The sequence below is a fragment of the Choloepus didactylus genome, chromosome 10 (assembly GCF_015220235.1).
Source record: "Choloepus didactylus isolate mChoDid1 chromosome 10, mChoDid1.pri, whole genome shotgun sequence".
NCBI lineage: Eukaryota > Metazoa > Chordata > Mammalia > Pilosa > Megalonychidae > Choloepus > Choloepus didactylus.
The window spans coordinates 101,791,371-101,818,143 of record NC_051316.1 but is presented as its reverse complement, the minus strand read 5'-3'; the positions used below and the strand labels follow the sequence as shown (position 1 = coordinate 101,818,143).

Below are 26,773 nucleotides of genomic sequence, written 5' to 3'. Positions count from 1 at the left end.
TTATCTAACACTCAAATATTACTGAGCACCAATTACTAATCAGTAGTAATTAGTAGGGCTGCCTCAAAAGTATGAAAAGCAACAAATAACCCAAAGAAGCAGGTGACCTGCACAAGCAGTGAGCTGTCCTGGGTTAAAAATTAAGAGAATTTTGCATTTTCTCCAAAATGTACTGCTCAGCACCTAGAACAAGGATATTATAATATGACAATCTGCTGCTCTATTTTTGAGCACCCAAGTTTATTACAGGGGATTACACATGCAAATAATAGAATATGGCCCCAAGTACAGTCAAAGGAGAATACTATTACCCACCAAATGTACTGATCTCACACTGAAAAAGGCTGACTGAAAACAGTACAAGTGTGGTCCAAACACAAGGATAAAATTGTAGCTCAATTACTCAGTGATATGGTTTTAAATGTTACATACGTAGATGTCTCTCTATACAATAAATTAAGACAATTCTGCAATAAAACTGACAGCTTACATCAAATAAAATGTTCACCTGAAGAAAATAAGAAATCCTATTTTAGTTCAGAAAATAATGCAACCAATTTTACGTAATCTAGATACAGGTACTTTATTTACAAATATTTAGATTAATAGCATTTTGTTACATCAAATGAAGAGTACAGCAGTCTGAATAAATCCTTCTGTCACAAAAACAATAAGACCCACTGTAACTAACTTTGGGAATCAGGATATTGCACCTAAACAAGAAGCCACGGTCTTTAATTTGGATTGCTACTGTATATCCCAGTGGGTGGTTTGCTTTGTTTCTGTAACTATATACACCTACCAGCAGGTCATGGTCCCTGGGCGAGTCCCTTGTGATGCAACAGTGTAAGCAGAGTGGATCACTATAAGTCTTTAACAGAATATACCAATCTACTTCAGGAATCTTTTTAATAAGCTAAACAAAGACAAAAATAAAGATGAGTCCACAAATTAACCAAATCCTATTTTCTACACATTCCAGTTTTGGCTTTTATTTAACTGTGACTATACAATACTCTGGTACTACCATGTGTTTACAACCCAGAAAGATGTACTTTTACTTTGTCTGTAAAGAGGATTTAAAATGTGTATTTTAAACACAGCAGCTGAGCTAAGTTCATATTGCTGAGGTTTACCTATCCTACTTCAAATAACTTCTTGATTCCCAGCCTCTGAACCATAAACTCAATTAGAAATCAATCAACTGAGGTGAAGAACTTGGTAAAAACTAAGTGTGCTGTCTAAAGATATGATTATTTCTCCTGCAATACGGTATTCTTTCAGTGGCCAAACCACTAGTGCAAAGTAGTAACTTACTTTGTATCAGCAAGAACGTTGAGACACTAGTACACTTTCCCTTTTACAAAACAATTTATGCCAACGTGACATAAAATAACCCCTCATACTATGAACACAAGGGACATCTTAAATTATTTCACTGTAGTGTTAAAAATGCACAATTTAAAATCCCTTAACAGCAGACCTATGGTTCTGGCTGTCCAGTTCAGAATATGACCATTCCAAAAAGACAAAGGTATAAAAGATTAAAATGTGCAAGAATAAATCCAGCCTTTTTTCTTTTTCTATACAGTAAGGCAAGAAACGCAGCCTGTAATGCAAAACGTTTACAAAAAGAGAAAAGCAGGTTAGCACATTGTCGATTGCACAAGAACAGTTAAGAAAATCAGCAGGTAAGCCACAGTACAAAGATGGAACAGAATCTGCTAGTGTTAATCCTCTCAGGCTAGGAGCTCTTTCCAGCATAATGTCCCCAAATGCTGCCAGCACCAAGGAGTAGAGCCTTATTACTTGTGAACTGCAGTTGTGTCTAAAATTTCCTTGTGTGAAATGGAAGGGAGTAACATGGTCACATATAGATCATACTGTACAAACTGGTATTTTATATACTGTTCTAATGCCAGTAATCAATTTATTTTCTTCATTAAAATAATATACACAGAATGTATTGTTAGTTCAGTTCCTTCTAATTTTATACATATTTACTTTCTTTTAAAGAGAAAAGGATAAAATAGTATGGAAAAAAAAGGATAAAGCTATCAATAAAGCTCAAGAGGAAAGATAAAGGGATATTTTCCCTGTGCAAGGCTAAGACAGAAGCAAACCTCAAGAAAAACGTCACTCACGCAACAAGGAATCCAACAAAAACAAAACCAAAAAAGCAGTTATAAAACCTCTTCTCTACCATCAGAAGTCATTTCACAGCAATAAGCTTATTGGTTACAACAGACATACTTGAACGGTTAAAGATGGAGGGAAAGGCTTAAGATACCATAAAATTAAACCATATAATAAGACAAAGCCTTGCCAAAAAAGGTGGGAAGGGGTAAAAATCAGTAAGTCCAGCATCAGTGCTCAATTTAAATCATGTATTGGTGACATACCTATCACGAGGACAATCGAGGGGGGGGGGGGAATGTCTAGATTTACCATGCAGGAGAGATTTATTACTCTACTTGCCTTTTATAACCTGATTACATCTAGTTGTTTAGCAGTTTAGTATTGTGTTAACTGTTTTTACAACAGAGTTGTTTTTTCTTTTTTTTTTTTTTAATTAAACCCAGTAAGATGTACAGAAGACAATGAGGCAGTAAAAAGTACTGCTTCCAACAGACAGAGTTGAAAGGTCAAATGAGAGGCCACAGCAAAGAGGTCACTAGCAGCCACAGCCTTCTCTCTGGGGTTGGGGTTCACTGGTTAGCCGGCCTCCCTGCGGGGCTGAGGGTTTGTGTTGTACACCAGACTCTGCAGCATTCAAATCCAGGCTTCCATCCTGAATGTTCTGATAGATTTTCTTGGCAGCCTCAAGGAAGGCATCTTCTACATTCTCTCCCCTAAGAGGCAATTGACAATTTATTGCAGAACCATAAACCTTCTACAAAAGACAAGACGTTATACACTAATCTTCTGCTAACCTTCAGTCAACTGCCATGATGTCTTCAACTTAGCCTCTGTCATCTAATAAGAGATTAACAGAAGACTGAGCTAAGAGAACAACATGGGAAAATATTTTCTGTGGAAAGCATATAAACATGATACTAAGAGCTGTTTCTACAAATCCTTTTTGGAAAACTGTATGTGTTTTAATCATTAAAATGCTATATAGTAACATAATATGACAGATAATACAGGCCATTTCTGTGATAACAGAGAAAATACTCCAAACAGAAATGAAGTATCTCCAAACACACAGAACAGGATTCCAGGATTTGTATGATCTGGTTAGCCAAGAATGAACACTACTGTTTTTATCATGTGATGGTGGAGTATTCATGCTTGGCCATGGTCACATTTAAGTTCCCTTGGGACTACAGCATAGATATAGCTAAACAAAAAGGGGCTAGCCTCTCCTCACCCTTCAAGTAATTTTTATGATGGGAAACCTAGGGATCAATAATGGATATGAAAGGACAATTAGAAAATGTTGTTTGTGCTTCTGATTATTCTTAAGACACTAAGTACTTCCTTAAGATGAGCTTTTTATCATCATCAGAACATATATGAACAGGCTGACCAAGCCTGGGTCTAAGACACCAAATGAAACCTCAGTTGTGAAACACTTTTGAAATGCAAACAGTTTCATTTATCAACCTGGGTTACCAGTAAGCATAATCAAAGTACAATCTTTTAGGTAAAATAACAAAAATTAGTATTATTTTGAAAAACAGAACAGGAAGTAAATGGATGTTTGCTTGCTGTTCTTCCTGCCATGAGGGGTTATAATATGCATTTAAAATAGAATTTTCTCATTCTAGAGAATAATGAACACGTTTCATATTCTAGATTTTGACTGATTTGAGAAACCTGAATATAAAGGAAACATGATAAATGTCTTAGCCATACTTACGTTTTTGCACTTGCTTCAAGGAACAATAAGCCTAAAAATAAAATTTAGACTATGATTAGGACATTTCAACTTAATGCACAAGGAAGATTCCCACCAGTTTTCAGTACTCCTATCATAATATTTGATGAGAGAGTTTATGAGTTTCAGATGGAGGAATCTTTGTATTTGTCATTAAATACTGTACTACTCCCAACATAAATCTCAAATAGAAACACATGTTCTTATTCTTGTTATTTTTGTACAGTTTGCATAAAAAAACAGAATTATCAAGTAATTTGCAATATCAAAATCCCACCTTTCCTAAGTGTGTCAGAAGAGCCATTAAAAATCTTAAAAAAAACCCACCATTTTCTTCAGCAAACTGTTTGGCTTCTTCATATGTAACATCTCTCTGTGCCTCCAAATCTGCTTTATTTCCTATGAGAATTATTACCTAATTTGTGACCAAAAAGAAAGACATCTTTTAAAACAAAAGCAATCATTTATATCAACCATGCAAATACTGAAATCCAAAAATCTTGACAGAAAAAAATACCTGGGCCCAAAAAGGAAACCAAGTACCAACAATTCTCCAGCAGGCAGGACTGCATAATCATAAAGTCCTGAACACTAAGAGGAATCTTGGCAATTGTCCAGGCCAGGGGTTAGCCAACTTTCTATAAAGGACCAGACAATATATATTTTAAGTTGTGGGTCCCACATGGCTTCTGTCACATGTTCTTTGCTGTTTGTGTGTGTGTTTAAAACCCTTTAAAAATGTAAAAGCCATTCTTAGCTCACAAACTGTTCAGGTTGTAATTAGGTGACCCCTGGTCTAGGCCGAAGAATATGATTTACATGAGTAAGATTATTAAGGGTCCACGGACAAGCTCCAAGAGACCTGTGAATATTTTGACATTAAATGCAAAATGTTGTGTACATGGACATTTCTTAGGGGAAAAGATTCATGACTTACATCAGATTTTCAAAAGGTTCTAGGACCCTCAACAAGTTTAAAAACCACCATTTCAACTTGTTCAAGGTACAGGTGAGAAAATTAAAGCCCAAACATGGAAAGGGATTTGCCAAAGGTCACTCACTACAACTGTAACATTCAGACAAATACTGTCCTACCCCACACTAGCCCTAGGAAGGACTAAGTTTGTAGCAACTGATAACAAACATCTGTGTGTGTTGTCTGGGAGGAAGGGGAAGAGGGAGAGTATACAACAAAGTTCGAATGCAAGGCAAAATACCACATAGGTATATCCACTTGGGAATCATTTACACAAGTGAAGATAGGCTAAAGTTAAAGGAGCTCTGAAAAATATTTATAAAGTACGCAGCCTTGGGAAATAGCACTTTGACTTTTTTGGGGGTTAGGGAGAGTCAAGATTTATGTATAAATCTGCTCTGCTATATATAAGATTATTTAACACCAACTGGTTTCCAGAGAGATATCATAATCCAGATAAAGATACCTTAGAAGTGGATGGTTTCAACTAAATGACCCTTCTGTTAACAATTTTCACGTGAAGTTACAGCATCTGGCTTAAATAACCATTTTGATCTGAATGGAAAACCTTATGCAAGTTAAGGAGTACAACAAAAATGAGCATGCTTCAGTCAATGTGGACAATGCCCACTGAGAAGGGAAAACAATTTTCATATACAGTACACTAGCCTTTAAAAGACGAAAGTAATCACAGTTAAAAAGGAATTTTTTTCTTTTTTCAATCAAGGCTGCTTTAAAGCCACAATGGCTTACTACAGGGTCATTTATAAGATAGGCATTCATAACAAAAAATGTTTGCTGAATGGAAATACTGCCTCCCCTCCCAATTCCTTAAGAATTTCCAAGCCAGGCTTCTTAGCTCCCTAAAAGGGAAACATAAAGTGGCATGTTAACAACACAGAGGTATAAAACACACAAGCAACAAAATGAAAGAGTACATAACTTCTTCATAGAAACCAAAGGCAACTTTATAGAACATGTAGCATTTGAGCTGGACTTTAAAGAAAAGTCCTTTTTTTTTTTTTTCCTGAAGATCAAGTAAGATCTCAAAACACATAAATGAGGGAGAAAGGACATGGCTCATTTTTTATTATACTCCTTCATGGACCCTCTATGAGTTTTTTGTTTTCTGCTTTGTTTTTTAATATTTACTCAAAAAATTAGTGTCACAAGACCTTCCAAAAACAGTAGAGAGAGATCCTGTGTACCCTTTACCAAACTTCCCCAATGGTAGCATCTTACACAACTATAATGTGATATCAAAACCACAAAACTGGTAAAATCTACAAACCTTATTCAGATTTTACCTGTTTTTACCCTCACTTCTGTGTGTACATGCTTGTAGTTCTAGGCAATTTTGTCAAATACGTAAAGCTTTTTCACCACAATCAAAATATAGCACTGTTCCATCATTAGAGGAAATGCTCTGTACTATCCTCATAAGCACACACTCTCACCTCCAACCCCCACCCCTAAACCCTCGTAACCACTAATCTGTTCTCCATGCCTATAATTCTGTTACTAGAATGTCATATAAATAGAATCTGACTGTATGTGGCCTTTTGAAACTAGCTTTTTCCCTCCAGCATTATGCCCTTGAGATCGAGCGAGCTAAGTTATTATGTGTGTCAACAGTTCACTCTTTTTTATTCAGTGGTATTCCATAGTATAACTATTCATCCACCAATGGACATTTGGGTTATTTCCAGTTTTTGGCTACTGCAAATAAAGCTATGAACATCCATGTATAGATTTGTATATCCAACAGTGGATTTAATGTGATGATGTGAGCATTCCAACCACAGTCCCTAGCATAACAAGCACACAATGTTAACTGACTCTCAATATGACTAAATTGTTGCTCGATGATAAAATACTACCCCTGACATATTTACTCAAACAGGACTCTGCTAGATGCTGGGGGTACAAAGCTAAGTGAAACACAGGCCTTGTTTTGAGAAGCTCAGTGTCAGCCAAAACTTAGCAAGTGCCTTTCCTCACATTATTCCTGGAATACCCTCACACCACCCACCGTAACTCTACCTACTCCTCAAGGCCCAGCTCAATTGTCACCACCTCTATAAAGTTGGTTTCTCCAAATGGCACTACTCCTGGGGTTCCCTCATACCTGTGCCAGTCACTCTATTATTTTTAACAAATACTTCAATCTGCTTTGCAGCATAATTACTTTGTACCCTGCAACAGAGCTCGTGGGGATCAAAGACCCATATCTATCTTTGTATACTGCAGGGTCTAACATGGGAGTTGGCCTTTAAAATCGAATTTTTTACCTCATACAGATCCCCTTTTATGACAACAATCTCAGATTTTGTAGTCTCTACTTGACATGAGATCACCATGCCATTAATAATTATCATTTTTCACACCATAAACATGAATCAAAACCAAGAATAATAAAATGCAAAACTTGGGGTAATTAGAACTTTAAAAAAATTTTTTCTTCAATTAGGAATAAAATAAAGATTCTCTCATTTTTAGAACCCAAATACAAAAGCCCCATCAATAAATAGCTCCCTTTTGGGTTGACTTGGATCTTAAATCTTCTGTTACAATAGGTGTCACTTAACTTACAGTATTTGGATTGGTGAGATTCCTTGCATCTGTCAACCAGCTGCTTAAGTGATTATATGTACTTCTTCTGCAAAAATTAAAGTGTAAAGTTGTAACCACGACAAACAATTGCCATTTAAACAGAAAAAAGAACAATAAATATTTAAAATACACCCTTTAATCAACAAACCTTAAAAAAGTCAGTATTTTTACTTGTCTAAATTGTTATTCAGGAAGAACAGTTGCTATATGCAACCACATACCTTTCAAATCTAGCCAAACTTGATATTTTTAAATAAGTAACCCAATATCTAACTCTGCTAATTACCTATATGTCAGGAGTAAATTGTACAAACAGATCTCCAAAACACATTTCATGGAAAGATATATTGCAGAACAATGCATATATTATGATCCCAGTCATGCTTAAAAGCTTTATAACTGTTTATATACAGTTACATGTAAATGCATGGGAAAAATTCTTTAACAAGTAGGAATCTCTGAAGGAAAGAAACAAGGGGGTTTTCACCATTTACTTTATTTGTTAATGTGTCTATTGTTTGAATTTTTTGCAAGACTATATTCCTGTAATACATGTGTATTTTAGAAAGCAATAAAATAAAACAATGGAGAGGTTAAGAAAAAAAAAAAGGCATTTAATATATTTGACTGTAAACTCAAGTTCCTAGCTATCAGAGAGCTAGATTATCCTAACTTTGCACTCTTATTTACCAGGAAGCTAAATCATTTTTTAATTTGGAATGCCCTATTTGTCCACTTTGCCCAAGCAAGAGTTGTAACACAGGCTTATTTGCACTAGCCAAGTAGGCCCTAAGACAGCAAAATTCCAAAAAATTTACATTATTATACAGAGTCAACCTACCAAAGAAACTCACAGAACATTAATCCACCTTACTCACTGAACAGGTAAGGAAATGGATGCTCACAAATGAGTCCCAGAACCTTTCCACCCACCACATGTCTTCTAAATGTTTCTAGTTTGGCCTTGTGAAATAGTCCATATTCTCCAGCTACCCAATTCTCATATAAAATTCAGTATTCCAACTTAATCCTTTCCCAGTAAGAAATGAACTCCTTACTCAGTCTTCCTTTTTATTGTACTGTATCATATATACATAAATCACCAAAAATTTCAAAATATCTAGTATCATATAAATCAATATAGCATCTTTTTTCCAATATTTTAAAATTTTCTAACAATTGTCAAATATTTTTTTAAAAAAGCACAAGCCTTATCACTGCTCAATATTAGTAGTATTGTCTTACCTTGCTTTTCCACAACAAATGTCTTACTTCATGCATAAAACTTAAAGTAATACAAATCCAAAAATACTTATAATGTTTTGTTGACTTTTAAAATTTCAAAGCTGGCAAGGACAATGAATTACAAACTGCCACCATTTTAAATGGTAAACAGAAATGCCTACACCTCCTTTTGTAACTAGTATCAAGATGATGTAAACTGTATTATTTACAAGTACAGGTCAGTGATTCTGATAACTGTCATGCTAAAAATTTAAAATTCAGTTATTATAATTAAAATCTACAAATACAGTATCATTCAGATACTCCTTAAATAGTGGTGCTAATGCAAAAAAACAAACAAAAAAAACACTCCAAAGTGCTAAAATACCTGTAACTTTGATGTGGATGTTAGATATATCAAATGACTAATACAGCCAAATGACTGCCATGATAAGGTTAGGCTGTCAATTTAAGGAAAGGGTCCTGCAACAAAGTTAATACAAGAATAAAAAGTAGTTAGAGCAGGGACTTTAAAGTTTGCAAAATGTCAAGGATTTACAATGAGAAAAAAAAAAAATGGTGGCATGGCTACAATACCAATGTCACCATTATGTGATACTAAGGCAAGAACTAAGTCCTGAAGTTCTTTTTGTTTTCAATTAGAGCACTTGTAGGTTTACAGAAAAATCATGCATAAAGTACAAAACTCCCATATAAATCTCCTCACACACAAGCAATTTTCTCTATTATTAACATTTTGCTTTACTGTGATACATTTGTTATAAATGATGAGACAGTATTACCATAATTATATTACTAACTATAGTCTGTAGTTTACATTACGGTTCACTCTGTGTTACAGTGTTCTATGGGGTTTTTATTTATTTATTTTTTATTCTGGCAACATATATACAACTTCAAATTAATCATTTTAACCACCGGCAAATATACAATTCAGTGTTGTTAATTACCGTCACCACCATCCATTACTAAAATTTTCCATTACCCCGAAGAGCTGTACCAATTAAACATTAACACCCCTTTCCCCAGCCCCACCTCTGATAATCCATATTCTAATTTTTGACTATGAATTTACATATCCTATTTATGTCATATCAGTGAAATCATAAAATATTTGTCCTTTTGTGTCTGGTTTATTTCATTCAACATAACATAATGTCTTCAGGGTTCATCCAGGTTGTAGCATGTATCAGAACTTCATTGCTTTTTACAGCTGAATAATATTCCATTGTATGTATATACAGGAATACCTTAATTGCACTTTGCAGATTTTTTTTTTTACAATTTTTTTACAAATTTGTTGCAACCCTGCATTGAGCAAGTCTATCGACGCCATTTTTCCAACAGTATGTGCTCACTTTGTGTCTGTGTTGCACTTTGGTAATTTTCCCAATATTTCAAACTTTTTCATTATTATATCTGTTATGGTGATCTGTGATCAGTGATCTCTGATGTTACTATTATAATTGTTGTGCATCAATCACCATGAATTCCAGAACATTTTCATCACTGCAAAAACAAACCCTGTGCCCATCAGCAGTCACTCCTCATCCCTGGCAACTACTAACCTACCTTTATCTCTAAGGATTTGCCTATTCTGAACATTTCATACAATGTAACATATAATATGTGACTTTCTGTGTCATGCTTCTTTCACTTAGAATAATGTTTTCAAAATTCATCCATGTTGTAATATTGTGTGATGGTAGCACAGTATTGTAAGTACACTGAACATAGATGTCTGTGAGTAAAGCTGAAAGAGGTGGGATAGGAGAATGTATGACACCAGAGGTAAAGATAGATGATAAAGACTGGGACTGTATAACATGGCAAAAACTGGAGTGGCCAATGACTGTTACTAAATATACAAATATAAAAATGTTTTTGCATGTGGGAAAGCAAATGAATGTCAACCATGTAGAAATCTGAAAAAGGGATGGTATTCAGGAAAAAACATAATCAAAGCAAACTGGAGTCTATGGTCAACAGTAACATTGTAATATACCTCCATTAAATGTAACAAAGGCAATACACCAATGCTAAATATATATGAGAAGGGGATATAGGGGAGTAATATGGGATTCTTGGTAGTGGTGTTATTTGCTGTCCTTAGTAGTATATTGTATTGTATGACATGTTATTTTTCTTTTTATCATTTTTTCTTATTGCTAAAAAAAAAAAAAATTTTTCTTGTAGTAATCAGTATGTTCAAATGCTGATTGTGGTGATAAATGTACAACTTTATGATGATACCATGAACAACTGATTGTACACTGTGGATAAATGTATGGTATGTGAATATAACTCTATAAAATTGTAGGAAAATATATATATAGGAGTAAAAGTATTGGAGAAAACATGGTGAGAGGGATGATGCCTCACTAATATGGACTAACTACAATGTGTAAACTCAGAATTGAATCTTAGAACATAGCCTAACGTGGACACAATAATTGTAATAGTCCCTAGATTGTAAGCTCTTACAGCAGTTAACTCTATCCCTGAATTGTAAGGCCTATCTCTAAACTTTAAGATGCTGATCCCCTAGCGTATGTTGTCACAAACATTGGGACTGGCGGTTTGATGTGCTGAGCCCTCAAGCATGGGACTTGCCCTTATGAAGCTCATTACCACAAAGGAAAGTCTAAAGTTGTATGTAATGGTGCCTAAGAGTCTCCCCCTGAGTACCTCTTCGTTGCTCAGATGTGGCCCCCTCTCTCTCTAACTGAGCCATCTCGACAGGTGAACTCACTGCCCTCCCCTCTACGTGGGACCCGACTCCCAGGGGTGTAAATCTCCCTGGCAACGCAGAGTATGACTCCCGGGGATGAATGTGGACCCGGCATCGTGGGACTGAGAGTATCTTCTTGACCAAAAGGGGGATGCAAAATGAGACGAAATAGTTTCAGTGGCTGAGAGATTCCAAATGTAGTCGAGAGGTCACTCTAGTGGACATTCTTATGCACTATATAGATAACACCTCTTAGGCTTTAATGTATTGGAATAGCTAGAAGTAAATACCTGAAACTACCAAACTCCAACCCAGCAGTCTGGACTCCTGAAGACAATTATATAATAATGTAGATTACAAGGGGTGACAGTGTGATTGTGAAGACCTTGTGGATCACACCCCCTTTATCTAGTGTATGGATGAGTGGAGGAATGGGGATAAAAACTAAAGGACAAATGGGGTGGGATGGGGGGATGATTTGGGTGTTTTTTTTCACTTTTATTTTTTATTCTTGTTCTGGTTCTTTCTGATGTAAGGAAAATGTTCAGAGATAGACTGTGGTGATGAACGCATAACTATGTTATCATACTGTGGACAGTGGATTGTATATCATGGATGATTGTATGGTATGTGAATGTATTTCAATAAAACTGAATTTAATAAAAAAAAAAATATTCCTCAAAAAAAAAAAAAAAAAAAATTCATCCATGTTGTACCATGTGCCAAAACGTCATTTTCTTTTATGGCCAAATGATATTCCATTTTGTATATATACCACATTTTGTTTATCCATTCATCAGGTGATGGAAATTTGTACTGTTTCCAGTCGAAAGTACTTCTGATGACTTGAATGGACCCTTGACCAAAAGTTTGCTAAAAAGGCATGTTCAAAAGAAAAAACAAATCACCTTTAATTTTCTTTAAAATGCATGGATTTTATGTGAATTTTTCAGGAACGCATCTCACATAAAATAAAGTCAGTCCTGTGCAGATGGCCTGGTTCTTTATTAGTATTTCCACATACTACTTACTGAGTGTGTTACTGATTGCCTGAATATAGTAAAGAATATTAAACTTGTTTCATTATTTTGCCCTGAGACCATCCAATTCTAGAATTTACTAAAACTTTAAACACTGTAATTATCATCAGCCACTACCTTTATTCTAAGGCAGCATTTCCCAAAGTGTGTTCCTCATTAAATAAGCATAGGAAATGCAAAATTAAACAAGATTAAACCATAAAGAATTTCTCTACAGCAGAACCTCTCAGGATCCTAATTTGCTAATGTGTATTGTGACTTCTGAAGGAGGAAACAGTATTTACATTTCCCAAAAGAAATATGCTTGAAAGTCAAATTATCATTTGGTCCCACTTCCTCATCCCTACTCCCCAAAAAAGTGAGACATGAGTCACTCTGCATCAATGTGAAATGTGATCCAGCTTATAGTGGACAAAAAGCACATGTCCAATGAAGTGGCATAGTTTTCCATGTTTTCCAAAGCCAAACCTTAAAGTCCAGTTTGTAACTTTGTAACAAGTGCTATGAATTTCCAGAAATAGCCATGTTGAAATAAGTTTCATTTTGCTGTATGCAGTACTGATAGCCACTTCAACCCATTTTTAGAATGAAAAATAATATAAGTAAATGAACAATTAAATACACAAATACCTTCAGATGCAAGTATAAAAACTTTTTAGAATCTACCATGTTGGACTAGCAAAACTAGTTAATTATTTGCTTGGATTTATTTTGAGAAGGTGTAAATTTTAACACTAGTGACTGAATAGGTGGAATAACTCTATTGCTTTTTTACTTACATGAAAATAACAAAGTTTGATATAACATATTTCACCTCCACCCCTCATCACCTGAAATTTTTCTTCAGTCATACCCACTTTCAGAAAAAGAAATCAACATTTTATATCATCAAGTTTTACACAGCAATTTAGGAAAGAAACCATAAACTCGTAACGAGCTCATTTACAGTCACACAATTAGAAACAAAAGAATGCCTAACAAGGATCCATCGAGTGAAGAGTGGAATGGCGAAATGTTGTGTATAGATACGATGGAATATTGTGCGGCTATAGGAAAGAGTGATCGTGATGCATGCAAAGACATGAATGAACCTTGAGGACATTATGTTGAGTGAAATAAGCCAGAAACAAAAGAACAGATATTGTATGGTATCACTAACATGAACTAACTATAATGAGCAAACTCTGAGAGTTAAATTCAAGAGCACAGGTTATCAGGAGACAGAAAAGAGGGCAGAGAGTGGGCAATCGATGCTTAAGCAGAACAGAATGTTTAATAAGGTTGATGATTAATGTTGAGTAATGGATAGTACAATACTGTGTGATAGCACAATACTGTAAGTTAATTAACAATGCTGAGTGTGAGAATGGTTGAAAGAGAAAGGCTAGGGTCATGTATGTCACCAGAAGGAAAGCTAGAGGATAAAAACTGAGACTCTGTAACTTAGTGAAACCTAGAATGGACAATGTTGGTGGTTAACTGTACAAATATAAGAAAGTTCTTACATGAACTAGAATGCACATCACTATCACAAGGTGTTAATAATAGGGTGGTATATGGGAAAAAAATACAATTAATGTAAACTAGGGTCTATAGTTAACAGTCACATTGTAATATTCTGTCATTAATTGTAATAAAGGCACTACACCAAAGCTAAATGTCAATAATAGGGGGATATAAGAGGATGTTCTCATATTGACAGTGGTAGTAAATGCCTAACTATGTGATTACATCAAGAATAAAACTTTAAAAAAAAAAAAAAAAAGAATGGGGAGGATAAGGGATTTGGGATGTTTTGGGTTTTCTTTTTTATTTTTGTTTATTTTTCTGGAGTAACAAAGATGTTCTAAAATTGATCATGGTGATGAATGCACAACTATGAAATGATACCGTGAGCCACCAATTATATACTTCGGATGGACTGTATGGTATGTGAATATATTTCAATGAAACTGCATTAAAAAAAAAAAAAAAAAAAAAAGAATGCCTAAACCAATAAAGAAAAGAGAGAGAGAAACCACACTGCCCAAAACAGATTTCTTTTCCTAAAGTATGAAAGCTGAAAAATTACTAATCTCTTACCTAGTGATATCATACACCATAAGCGCTCCCGCAGCTCCTCTGTAGTAACTTCGTGTAACAGCCCTAAACCGCTCCTGTCCTGCCGTATCCCAAATCTGCAGTTTGATTTTTTGGCCACTAACTTCAATTATTCTTGTACCAAATTCAACACCAATTGTATGAGGACAATCAGCCATAACTATTAGGAAAGAAAAAATATATTATTATATCCTCAACTTTCAGAAGACTTCAAATTAAGAACAGTGGAAGAAAAATCCACTGAATAATTGAAATGACACTAATGTTTGTAGGCTACAGATACACTAAAGATGGCACTAAAAAACAAATTAGCAAAGACTCAGAAGTAAGAGTCAGAGAAATGTGGTTAGACTACAACAAGGGTCAGTAAGCTTCTTCTGTAAAGAGCCAGAAAATAAATATCTTAGGTTTCATATGTCATACAGTCTGTTACAACTACTCAACTATGCCAATGAAGCACAAAAGTGGCCACAGACAATACATAAAATAAGCAAGGCCATGTTTCAATAAAACTTTATTTACAAAAACAGGCAGTAACTGGATTTGGCCCGCAGGCCATAGTTTGCTAATCCCTGGACTCAAAAGACTAAACATAAGGATTTTAATAAAATAAATACTTCGCAATGCTAACATCACATGATTTAGCATTCTGACAATCATTACACTTAACAAATCAATCAAAGATTTTAGAAATTAGTCAAATCTTTATCCCAGAAAATATTATCAGTGTCTCAACGGAAATCATCTTGTTTAATATATACTTAATATCATACATTGATAAGTTAGGTATGTCTAAGCCAATGGGACAAATATACACCAAACAGCTGGATGCTTCATAATACATTACCTCAAATCTCTGTGGTGAGAAGCATAAAAATGCCATAGAAACAATTTCAACTATACAGGAACAATTTCAACTATATTTAGCATACCAGTTACATAAAACAAATTGGTTCTTTCCTCTACCAGCAAGACTGTTGTACTTTGAATCTCAATCACAATGATCATGAATTAATATAGAAAGAATTCCATTTTAAATATTTCAAATCTACTCCTAGTTCATTAACAATGGTATATAATGCAATTTTCCCCTAATCAAATAATCAATTTCTGTAATAGAAGCTCAGACAATAATGAAATGAGACTATTTAAATTTGACATTATACAATGCATTAAAAATTAACTTCTTTTACCGTCAGGAATTCTAAACAAATGAGTCAAATTATATGTTGTGTATAAAAATCATCACTCTGTATATAGTGGTACATTTAATTTTATCTACACTTATTTAAAAGAAAAAAAAATTACCGTATCTGAAGACAAAATTGCAAATATAGAGAAAGGTATATTTAAAGGCACAGAGTAAACTGAAAATGAAACTTCTTAAAAGGTAGGAAAGTGACTATAAAGAAATCTACTAATGATTTACCTCACATTAAACTTACATTTTTTTTCTGTAAATTGATGAAGCAAGCAAGATTTTCCTACTCCCATGTCCCCTGTTTAAAAAAAGAAAAGTTTCATGTGGCAATTACATTTCTCAATTTTATATCCTTACGATCATACTCAAAGACTGCTATAACCCTAACCATACCAAATAACAAATTTCTGGGACACTTAGAAGTAAATTATATTTCCCTACTTTATATTTAATTCAAAAGATCCTATACAGCAGTTTTCAAGCGAATTACAAATCGACTCCTTTAGCACTAATAGAATTTGGTAAATTAATTACTACTTTAAGAAATAGTCACCAACTGGGAAGTGCTTTTTAACAGAGAAATTACTATAAAGGTATTTTTTACCTTGAGCAGTTTCAACTATGGGACACTAAATTTTACTTTTTTTTTTCCTTAATCCATACGCAGAAACATAAGACTCTTAAGAGTGACAGATGAGGTAGCATATAACCAGCAGAAATAAATGGAATCTTGAAAGCTTGATTCACTAACTTCCCTGTCTTATTTCATATTTCCTGTATTTCTTATAGAATTACATAGAAGAAAAAGAATGTGCATTACATGAAGACCATCCACGACCATACTACAGCAATTGTAACCTTTGGTGAAGAAAGCATCAAAGTCACTTAGCTTAACTTTATTAAAGCAAACTATTTTAGTGTGAAGATTTAATTGAAAGATGAATGTTATTTTCAACTATCCTATTACAACTATACTTAGATAAGCAGCATTAAGACTTCTAATTTGAGCAAAATCTTCTTGAAACTTATGGGAAAAAAACACCAAAATTATATTTTATATATATTACACAACTTATATTCTGCATCAAAAGTTCTCTACCAATTTTTGGAATCCAGGGAGATCTGAGGGCTTTCCCTTTTTTTTTTTTTTTAGAATTTCAGCACTTTTAGGAAATTAATCTCAGTCCCAGTATTAACAAGCCTCTTCAGGAAGCTCCCAAGAACCACCAGCATCATCTCATAAAATACTCCATACTATATACAGAAGTATACAGGGCTACAATGCAAAACGTACACAGTTAACACAAAAATAAATCTTACCAAGGAGCTTTAATTTTGCAGTAAAGAAAATCAGTCACTCCTTCTGAAGTGGTATGTTTGCATTGGTAGATAAATATACTGTATTTTAAACTTCTTTGTGGAACATGAGTGTAGATTAAATAAACTTACCAATAATAATATATTTAAAGATGTAAGAGTAGTTGTATGGTGCAGTTGCCATGGTGGCACTAAAAACAAAGAAAACTGTGTTACTTCAGAAGGAAAGTATGTACAAGTTATCCAAGCTGATCATTGCTAGCCTTGAATAATACATAAAGAAACTGAATACAAAGAAAATGTTGGTTATGATATTCATAATAAAACTGCCATTTCCCAAACTGATAAAAAGCAAATTTCCTCGGATGAGTGTTGTTTTTAACATTCTCATGCATTATCCATAGAAATAAGAATAACTATACCAAAAAAACTCCAATATTTCACTTTAGGAAATATCCAAAAAGAAATGTTACTCTGGAAAATTTCAAACAAGGAAACATTTATAACCTTTAGTTAAAAATCATTATAAATATCTCCCCTATCCCTTTAAAACATCATTATAAAGAGTTTCCCTCCCTCTTTAAAGGCCACCCCCACCCCCATCCTCTCATCTGACAACTGAATTACTGATGATCTACTACCTGTTCAGAACTCTGATTTTACAAAAGAACAGTAGAAAAAGTAACCACTAACTTATAACCACAAACAACTTTTTTACTCTACTCTAAATCAATGTTTAACATAGCATCCAAAGAGCAATCATATCTGAAAGTCGAATTAATGTTATAATTAAGTTGACCCACATGACACTGTTATTTTTGTAGGTTAAAAAATAAAGGGGGTGGAGAGGCCAGTTATTGGCATATGACTCAATCTAACACAGGACTTGCAAATTAACAACATATTAAGTCCTGCAATATACTATTATAGAAGCTGAGAGAAATAATGGCATAAAATAGTACTTGTGGTTGTAAAATTTTAAAGTATATGTATTAGGAGATATTTCAAAGGATCATAGCCTATTCTTTACCCTCGGAAAGACCTACAGAATTTAATTTCTCTCCTACTTTTAATACTAATAATTTTTAATAACTCTCCAATTTATTCAAATGAATGCCTTAAATGTACAGACACTATGCAAAGTATTAGAAAAACAAGGGTTGAATTTTAATACTTGTCTAACTTTCAATAAAATTTGTTCTCAAACCAGTTTTCAGCTTCAGGAAAGAAAAAAAATTCTTCTATATAGAAGATTTAACCCTATTTTTTAAAAAAATCCGATTTACAGTATTTTTGTCCGTTTTGTTTTTCCTGTTTTGGTCCAACTGTCACATAACACAAGCCAGATATTTGATATGATTAGAGAAAATCTGAAGTTAACATCTTATACCATATTCCACACAAAACGTCCATACAAAAAATTTAACTTGCAGAGAGAATATACATTTAAATAAGTGAACTGTTAATACAGAAGTAGTTGTTGATTACAGTAAATTATCAATCACTTTGCACAATATAGTCCTCCCTTAGCTGTATGTATTACATTCAGTGAAAGCAGATGCCCTGCTTACCCATTCCAGCTTGACATGTTCTAACACATTTACGATCAGTGTTTACACTACAAAAAACTCCCTTAACCAGTTCTTTCAGAAAAGGGAGTTCTTCTGGTTAGACTAACTCTGATTCTGAAAATTATAATAGCTCAATTCCCTTTTCCAGATGCTAGGTACTAAATAAAACTAAATAAGAATGAGCTTACAGAAGGCAAACAGGAGTGAAAGGGGTTGTTTAAAGGCATTTATCCCACAGATTAGCACTAGTGCTTGCACGATATACTTCTAAGGTTACCACACTGGTACAGAGAGTTGACAACAGAACAGTAAATGGGAAAAATCTACATATAGCATATAAGGGACCATAATTAATAGGAATACCATATTAGTACCACACAAATACTAGGGACAAATAATTAAGGGCTGAAAAGAGGATTTAAAAAATTAAAAAAAAAAAAAAAAGAGCTTAGTCCTGAGCCTAAAACTTGTCTGGATTAGTCACCAGATTTCTGACCCAAATTCCAAACACAAGGAAAAAAAAATTAATCTAATATTTAAAATGATACCAACTTCTTAACCTGCATTTCCCCAGACTCTTTCTTCTAATTAATTTTTAATTCCTCTTTTAAATTCCCCTTTCCCTGTTCACACTTGGAAAAAAGCCATCATTCTCTATTGCCCTTACGTTACTACTTCTTTCATGCTCTTTCCCCATCTGTATTCCTATTTCCTTTCCCTTTTCTAGCTAAAAGTACATGCCTTGATTTCCTCCATTTCATTAAATTAAAACTGTGCCCTCTAACAATCTCAATATCTAAGTCAAATGCTCTAAAAAGCTAATCATGAGATTATAACCCAATTCTAGGTGTATTGCTTCACATACTAATTACCTCAAAAAGCATTTATTAATTATCTACTGAGATGACTAACTTTGAAAATGTTAAAAAATTTACCAAGTATTAATTAATGTAAACTATTCCTAAATAAGAGAATGATCACATCACATATTTTCTTGTTCAAATTTCTTAAAAATCACAAATCAAAAATTCTAAAAGTAAAGTTAAAGGAAAACTATTCAAACTTAACTAATTTTGGTAGACAAGGAAGGCAGAGAACATCTATCCAACAAACCAACAAGTTTTCCCTTTCTTATTCTAAGGTAAGATACCAGGCTAGGTTTAAATATACTCCCACATTTATCTTCAATCCAAATTATGTATTAGCAAATGTGTACTCAAATGACCCCATACAGGAAAAGAAAAGTAAAATAAGGTTTTAGTGGCTAAGAGAGTTCAAATAGAGTGAAGAGGCTATCCTGGAGGTTATGCCTATGCAAGCTTCACCTAGATATGCCAAATGACCACAAATACGATAAGCCCAAGTCAACAGTACTCCCGAAAACCTTAAAGAATACCCAGATCCCTATCTGGGACTCTAAAAAAGTTTCACTCACTAAGTTTATTCATCAGAGACTTAAATCCTTTAGAGTGCTACTAAGCCAGCTAAGTCCCAAAACCCAGAGGCAATAGCCTCTTCAAGAACATCAACTAGATGTGTCGCCTTTGCTCATAAAGTTGACACCCCTTTTCAACATGAACAGGTTAGGGTGGTCACTGCCTAGACATCCCTAAAGATCGGGAAAGTGATTAAACTAGAGGAAGGGGTAGCAACAGACAAAATGGAATTTAACAAAGGATTATGAATACTGAATCTCTATATAATTTTCTTTTTGTCAGATGCTAGGGTACCAGAATAGCAGAAGGAAAGAACTGAAATGGTGGAACTGTTAACACATAGCATCCTTTGAAATCTGTTCTATAGCTACTTGTTGAATTGAATTTGAAAGCTATACCTTTTTGTATATATGTTATATTTCACAATAAGGAAATAAGTGAAACTATGGTACTATATATAATTCATAACAAAGCTGGAAATTTCCTATTTATCTGTTTGTTAAGTCATACCTTGATAGATATTACCTTTTCGTATATATGTTATATTTCATAAGGAAATGACTGAAACTGTGGAACTGTAACCTATAATATTTTTTGAAATTTGCTCTCTATTTGTTAAATTGCACTTGGAAAGTTATCACTTCTACGTATATATGTTATATTTGACAAAAAATATGATTTAAAAAAATGACCCCATATAAATATTAACTATGTTTAATACTGCTTTAACAAAGGATTTCTCAACCTCATCTTTCAAACATGAAACGTATCACTATTAAGGTGAGGAATATATTACCTAGCTTTGGAAGGGGAAAAAAGTTCCCCCCCCCTATTACTTATAAGTGCTTTTGCTTTACTTTCTTTGAGAACTCAAATAGCACAATACATAGATGGGGGTCCAAAACAGGCAAAAAAATGTTCCAGTTCAAACACTGAAAACATGAATCCACTCAACACTACAATCTCCAATAATAAACTTTCACAATAGTCTACATATCTTGTGTACAACTACTGGTGTGATTAAAATGCACTTTCTTCCATGTTTTAGAAAAAACATTTGAAAAACAAGGTTCACATGTAGGTAAGACCTCGTTTAATGTCTTTGATTCAAGAAAATAAAATGCCTTTGATTTCTTGCAGACAATAGACATCACTAAATACATGAACAACTTGTCACCTAATAACAAAAAATTGTTATAGTTACTATTTATTTTTACTATTTATCATGTACTTAACATATGCGATCAATATGCTAAGTACCTTACATGCAATCTCATTTAATCTAAGATAGTTACTACTGCCCTCATTTTAAAGGTGAGGAAACAGACTGAACAAGTAAGTAACATGCCCTGGTCACGCAACTAGGTGGCCAGGTATGTACTGAATCCAGGAATGTTTTGACTGCTGGGAACCCCCTCTTAACCACTATCCATCCTGCCTCCTCATGTAGTTCTGAGATGGTGGTGCATCAGGACACAAACCCTTCTCAATTCACTCACTTGGTTCTAATTCAATATTCTGAATAACCAGTGTTAAATAATTGCATTCAGAGGATGCACCATAAGAATTTGTAGATACAGATGAACAGTAATACTAGTAATAACTTATTCTATGTCTACTTACAAAAAAGTTTAAGGGACTATTTGTTGAGGGTAAACCACGTGATGATCCTCTACTGTCTTATATAATTCTTACTTAATGACTCATGATCATTATGACCATGTAAAAACTAAAGAAGCTGAGGTTTGAAGAAATTCACTAATTTGGCCAGTGTTACAAAGTTAGTAAATGGCAGTGCTGGACCTTGAACTCAGGTGTGATTCCGAAGACCATAATTCTTCCTTTTTAAGGTAGCTTATTCAAAGATGTACACAAATATATGTCTGTGTATAAAGACTAAAAAAAAAAAAAAAAGCAAAGAAATCAAAATCAGAGAAAGAGGATAACTATACTAAAAATTTAGGAAAACAGTGCTACTATCAGTGCATTTAAATTTTAGTTCTAAACTTCTCGGCTGCCAAGAGAAATGTTTACTAAATACATATTAAACACTAATAACTGTTGTGCCATGTACTCAAGAGGACTCCTTTTTTTTCTGTTTTTTTGTTTTGTTTTGTTAAGGGGCCTCGTTTAAATATTAACAATGCTTAATATTGCTTTAACAAAAGATTTCTCAACCTCATCTCTCGAACATGAACCATATCACTGTTAAGGTGAGAAATATATTTAAAAAATGGGGTATGCTATCACATAAACCTGGGCAATAGGCTTTTTTTCACTTAACAAAATCATGGACGTATTTCCAAGTTAATGGTTACTGAACACATATTAAACACTAATAATTGTTGTGCCAAAAATAGAACTGCATTGTCTCCCTTTACTGAATTGGGTGTCTTTCCAAATAAGATTATACAGACATATAAATGACCAGCTTTGAAATGTGCAAGTACAGATGTGAATACAGGAACTTTCATATGCACTAATCACCACATTTTTGGAAAGTGTGCATTTTTAAAAATATTTAAAATAATTCAAATCACCCTTTGACCCAGGTATCCACTGAGAAGTACCCTACAGAAATAAAAGCTCCAATTCATAAAGCTACAAATATAAATGCATTTAATGCAGCACTTTAACAGCAAAAAACTGGAAACAATCTACACTCCCATCAACAGGAATATAACTGAATAAAGTACACCTGTACTATGAAATAATATGAATTCATTTTAAAAACCATTTAGATATAGATTATTAATCTGCTAATATGTCCATGATTTTAAGGGGGAAAAAAGCATGTTATACCATTTGTGCAACAGAACACCCCATTTTAAAGCACCTACATACATACTCAACTCTTTATGCATATAGTATGGAAGAATACATATCAAATTGTTAAAAATGAATACAGGACAAGAATAGAAACAGAAGGCAAGGGGGAAATTATTAACTTTCTTTATATATCTCTGCATTGACTTATCATAATGAGCATGTACTATACTCATTTGATAACGTTTTCAAAAACATACAAAGCAGAGAAAATAAAGGACTATCAAATATTTTTTAAAACATTTTTTACATATAATTCTAATATACAAACGGGTTAAAGTACAAATAAAAATTTTTTTAAAAACCTCCCACTCATGAAATTTCCAACATAATTTCCACATTAATCAGTAATATGGAGAACATGATGTGAAGTCAATCACATGATTGGCCTTAAAAAAGAAAAGTAATATTAGAGAGTATTTCTTTAAAGTAGTTTAACTGCTTACTGTGTTTGTTTATGCACCATGACTAACAAACCCTTTCACAACTGTTACACAGCTACTTTATTCTATTCCTTAGAACAGATGATGTACTACTCTATAATTTTTATGTAATTGACCCAAGACTGAAAAGGAGAAAAGCAACCCACTAACTATTACAGGTAATTTAAATTCTTATCCTCATTGTTTACATTGGTAAGATTTTATTTTATGTGCAGGACATTTTGCTAAAAACATCAAAGCCAAAATTGACTGTGTGATTCTAATATAAAAATACTTGTTGAGCATCTACTAAGCACAAAGTATTGTGCTAAGCCTTGACAATGTAGTAATGAACAAAAATGATAACACTGTCATGGAACTGCTTTCATGGAACTCAATAATAGAACCCATTTTGATTTGCTTACAGGCCCATTAAAATGGAATGCTACTTGATTTGTCAGTCAGATGAACATAAAACTTCTGTAGTTGATCTAATCTAATCTAAGAGTTGTCAATTTCCTTTCAACAGCAGTGCAATCTCTAAAAATAACCCACCCCTTCTGAGACTCACTTAAGAAAACCACCTCACTTTTAACAAGACATTTAATGCCACATTTTATACAAATTAATAATGTGAATAGAAGAAAAAATAAGTGATTCCTTAACTTATCGAGGGAAAGACAGAATTTTATAGCTAATTATGATAGTAGGCTATGAGCAGGAAAAAAAGTACTAAAATACTGTACTTCTGTTCAGAGGGAGAGTGGAGGAATGGGGTTGCGCAGGGACCCCTTCACTCACTACTGGAGTTAGCAGGATTAGTAACTGAAAAATTTGCAGATGAAATGATACAATGTCAGATTTACTTCAAAATAATTTGGGGAGGAGGGGACAGGTATATAGATGAAACAAGACTGATCATCATTAACACTGACGGCATCTGAAGGCTCATTATACTATTCTACTTTGTATATGTTTAAAATTTTCTAGAATAAGTTTTATAAGTAGTTCTAAAAGTAAAGTATCTTTGATACCGCCATTTGTAAAGCACTGTCTCCAACCATACGTGGCATTTTTAACCACATAAAAATAATTCAAATTCAAAAAAAATGAAAAATCTCAATAACCCTAGTTTTAACATATTTTATTTGTCTTAATTAAGTTCCCTCTAACAGTACATCTTACTAAGATTATGCTAAGATACCTGATACCAATAAAACTCAGTTTTAAGAACACTTCAAATTCTATTGCATAGTTGAAATAAGCAGCAAATATAAAGTTTGCCAGAAATTTTTAAAGTTAAAACTTTTAAATGTAGTTTTAATTTCAAGGAATTTGCAATGGTTTTTGTTAAGTTTTTATACTCTTACAATAACTGCCATTTACCGAGTGCCTAATATATGCCAGGTATTTTATAAACAATCTCTAATCCTTAAAACTCATTTTACAGATAAGGAAATCAGCTGGAAAGTGTGAGATACCCACAGTCATATACAAGTTAGTGGAGAGCTGGGATTAAGACCCAGGTCTAAATCTAAAGCTCTCCTAAACCATACTCTTCCTATCCATTCAACCAATATTAAGAACCCACTATGTGCCAGGCACTATTACAGGCACTGGGGCACTTACTATGCATCAAGCAGTGTGCTAAGGGATTTAAATCCCATTTAATCCTCACAACAAAGTTGTAGGTATAGTTAATCCCTTGATAGACAGACACTTGAGTCTGAGAGTTAAGTAACTTGCTTAAGGTCACTTGACCAGGAAGTGGCAGTACTGGAGTGGGAACTGCAGACAACATGACTCTGAAACTGTTAAGGACTATATTACATTGCTTCAAGGCATGACCAAATAAAAGTGCCTAAGCAGACCTTTGAAGAAAATTTTTGGAAAGGCTTGGGGGGCGGGGTTTTGGAAATATTGCAAGGTAAAGCTTGTCTTTTATCTAAATAAAAGGCACAGCCAGTTGTGGTGCAATAATGAAATGAGCAGTAAACTTTGCAACAGTTCAAATCTAGACTCTGACATTTGCTGTGGGGCCACCAGTAAAGTACTTGAGTTCTGGGAACCCCACTTTCTTCTTTACATATAAAAAGGAAATCCTGCCATCTCTCCCCTGGGGTTGTGAGAATGAGGATTGGCAGTGCAGTGGCTGACATGATGGACTTTGAGTTATAAGGTATTATCGGCTGTCAACCAATCTGAACATCAGAAAAACGGAATTAAATTACAGTTGCATTGTAAATAGTCACATCTCTCCCTAGAAGGAAGGGGACAGTAAGCATGTAGGCACCATCAATAACCAACTATGTCACAACTGCAAGCCTCAGTTTCCTCACGTGTAAAATGGGGTAACATCTCCAAAGGCTAGGTGAGGCAAAATAAACATGTGAGAAGACATCTAGACATAGTAGAGTGCAAACCCTCGAAAGCACGTTTGCGCCTTTCTTTTTCCTAAAATTGTTGAAATGCCAAAACTTTTTTTTCTTCTTCATTTATTTCTAGACGCCTTCTGGGCTCAAGGACTTATAGAAAGTCATAGGCCTTACAGAGACTCACCAAAAACAGAATCGTGCAAGCACAGACCCAAAGTCCCCTTCCTCAGCTGGGTCCCGAGGCAGTTTACCTATATCAACAAGGACACCCAGAGCCAGTCCAAAATGCCGGCGAGACTGCGAGGTGCTGCCTTTTGTACTCAATGCCAGATACGGCCTATGGGATGGGAAATGCCACATCTGGGGCTCGTGGGCTGGAAGCTGGCGGGGCACGCGTGGATGAACACCGCGGGGGTGGTCTGCAGCCGCGGAGAAAGGCAGCCAGGAGAAAAGGGCCTGCCCAGTCCGGCCGAGGAGGCGGGGAAAGCGAGGTTGTAACACACCCTATACCGCACGCCTGGAAGGTCTCCGCTGGAACTGGAAGACAAGGCGGCTTTGGCAGGGGCAGCGCGGGGGACACCTTTCGTCCCCGCACAGGAGTCCGGTCAGGTGCGGCGCCCACCGCCGACCCTCCGCTCGCCGCGGCCTGACAAGGCTTGTCCCTACGGCGCCGCCCTCCTGCAGGCTGGACTCGCCGTCGTCCCAACCCCCCACCCCTCGGAAAAACCAAGCGGGAAGGCGACAGTGAGACCGACACTGAGGAAGGCCCGGGTTACCTGGGGGGTTGCTGGTGGCTGGGCAGCTTTCCGGGCGGGAGGGGGGCGTCAGGACGAGAAAGAGGAGTGCGGAAGCAGCGAGAGAAGAGGCGGGGGCAGTCGGCCGAGGCCACCGGTAGGTGGGCGGGCTATACGAAGAGGTGCGGACCCGGTGGCAGCAGTAGCGGTGGCAGCAGCGACTGCTCCCGCGGCTCCCTTTGGCTCTTCCTCGGGCTGGTCCAAGATGGCGGCGCTCCCTGCACAGGGTTTCCTGTCACCCTC

General features: G+C 34.9%; 1 protein-coding gene across 1 annotated transcript; it reads right to left on the bottom strand.

Moving 5' to 3' along the window:
• Positions 1–557: 557 nt before the first annotated feature.
• Positions 558–26,773, bottom strand: RAB14 (RAB14, member RAS oncogene family). The gene is made up of 8 exons (XM_037798341.1): positions 26,513–26,773; positions 17,239–17,297; positions 16,034–16,087; positions 14,571–14,748; positions 7,452–7,518; positions 4,211–4,298; positions 3,866–3,896; positions 558–2,852 (listed from the first exon to the last, which is right to left on the bottom strand). The coding sequence occupies exons 2-8, from the start codon at positions 17,288–17,290 to the stop codon at positions 2,675–2,677; spliced, it is 648 nt and encodes a 215-aa protein (XP_037654269.1). The 5' UTR covers positions 17,291–17,297; positions 26,513–26,773; the 3' UTR covers positions 558–2,674.

What these genes read in the sequence shown, in the direction of transcription:
- RAB14 (XM_037798341.1), bottom strand. Translation starts at nt 17,290, where the DNA reads ATGGCAACTGCACCATACAACTACTCTTACATCTTTAAATATATTATT. An exon ending in TCAATTTACAGAAAAAAAAT is followed by an intron (nt 14,749 to 16,033) that starts GTAAGTTTAATG and finishes CTTTCCTAATAG; the next exon opens with TTATGGCTGATTGTCCTCAT. An exon ending in ATCTCACCAATCCAAATACT is followed by an intron (nt 4,299 to 7,451) that starts GTAAGTTAAGTG and finishes GTCACAAATTAG; the next exon opens with GTAATAATTCTCATAGGAAA.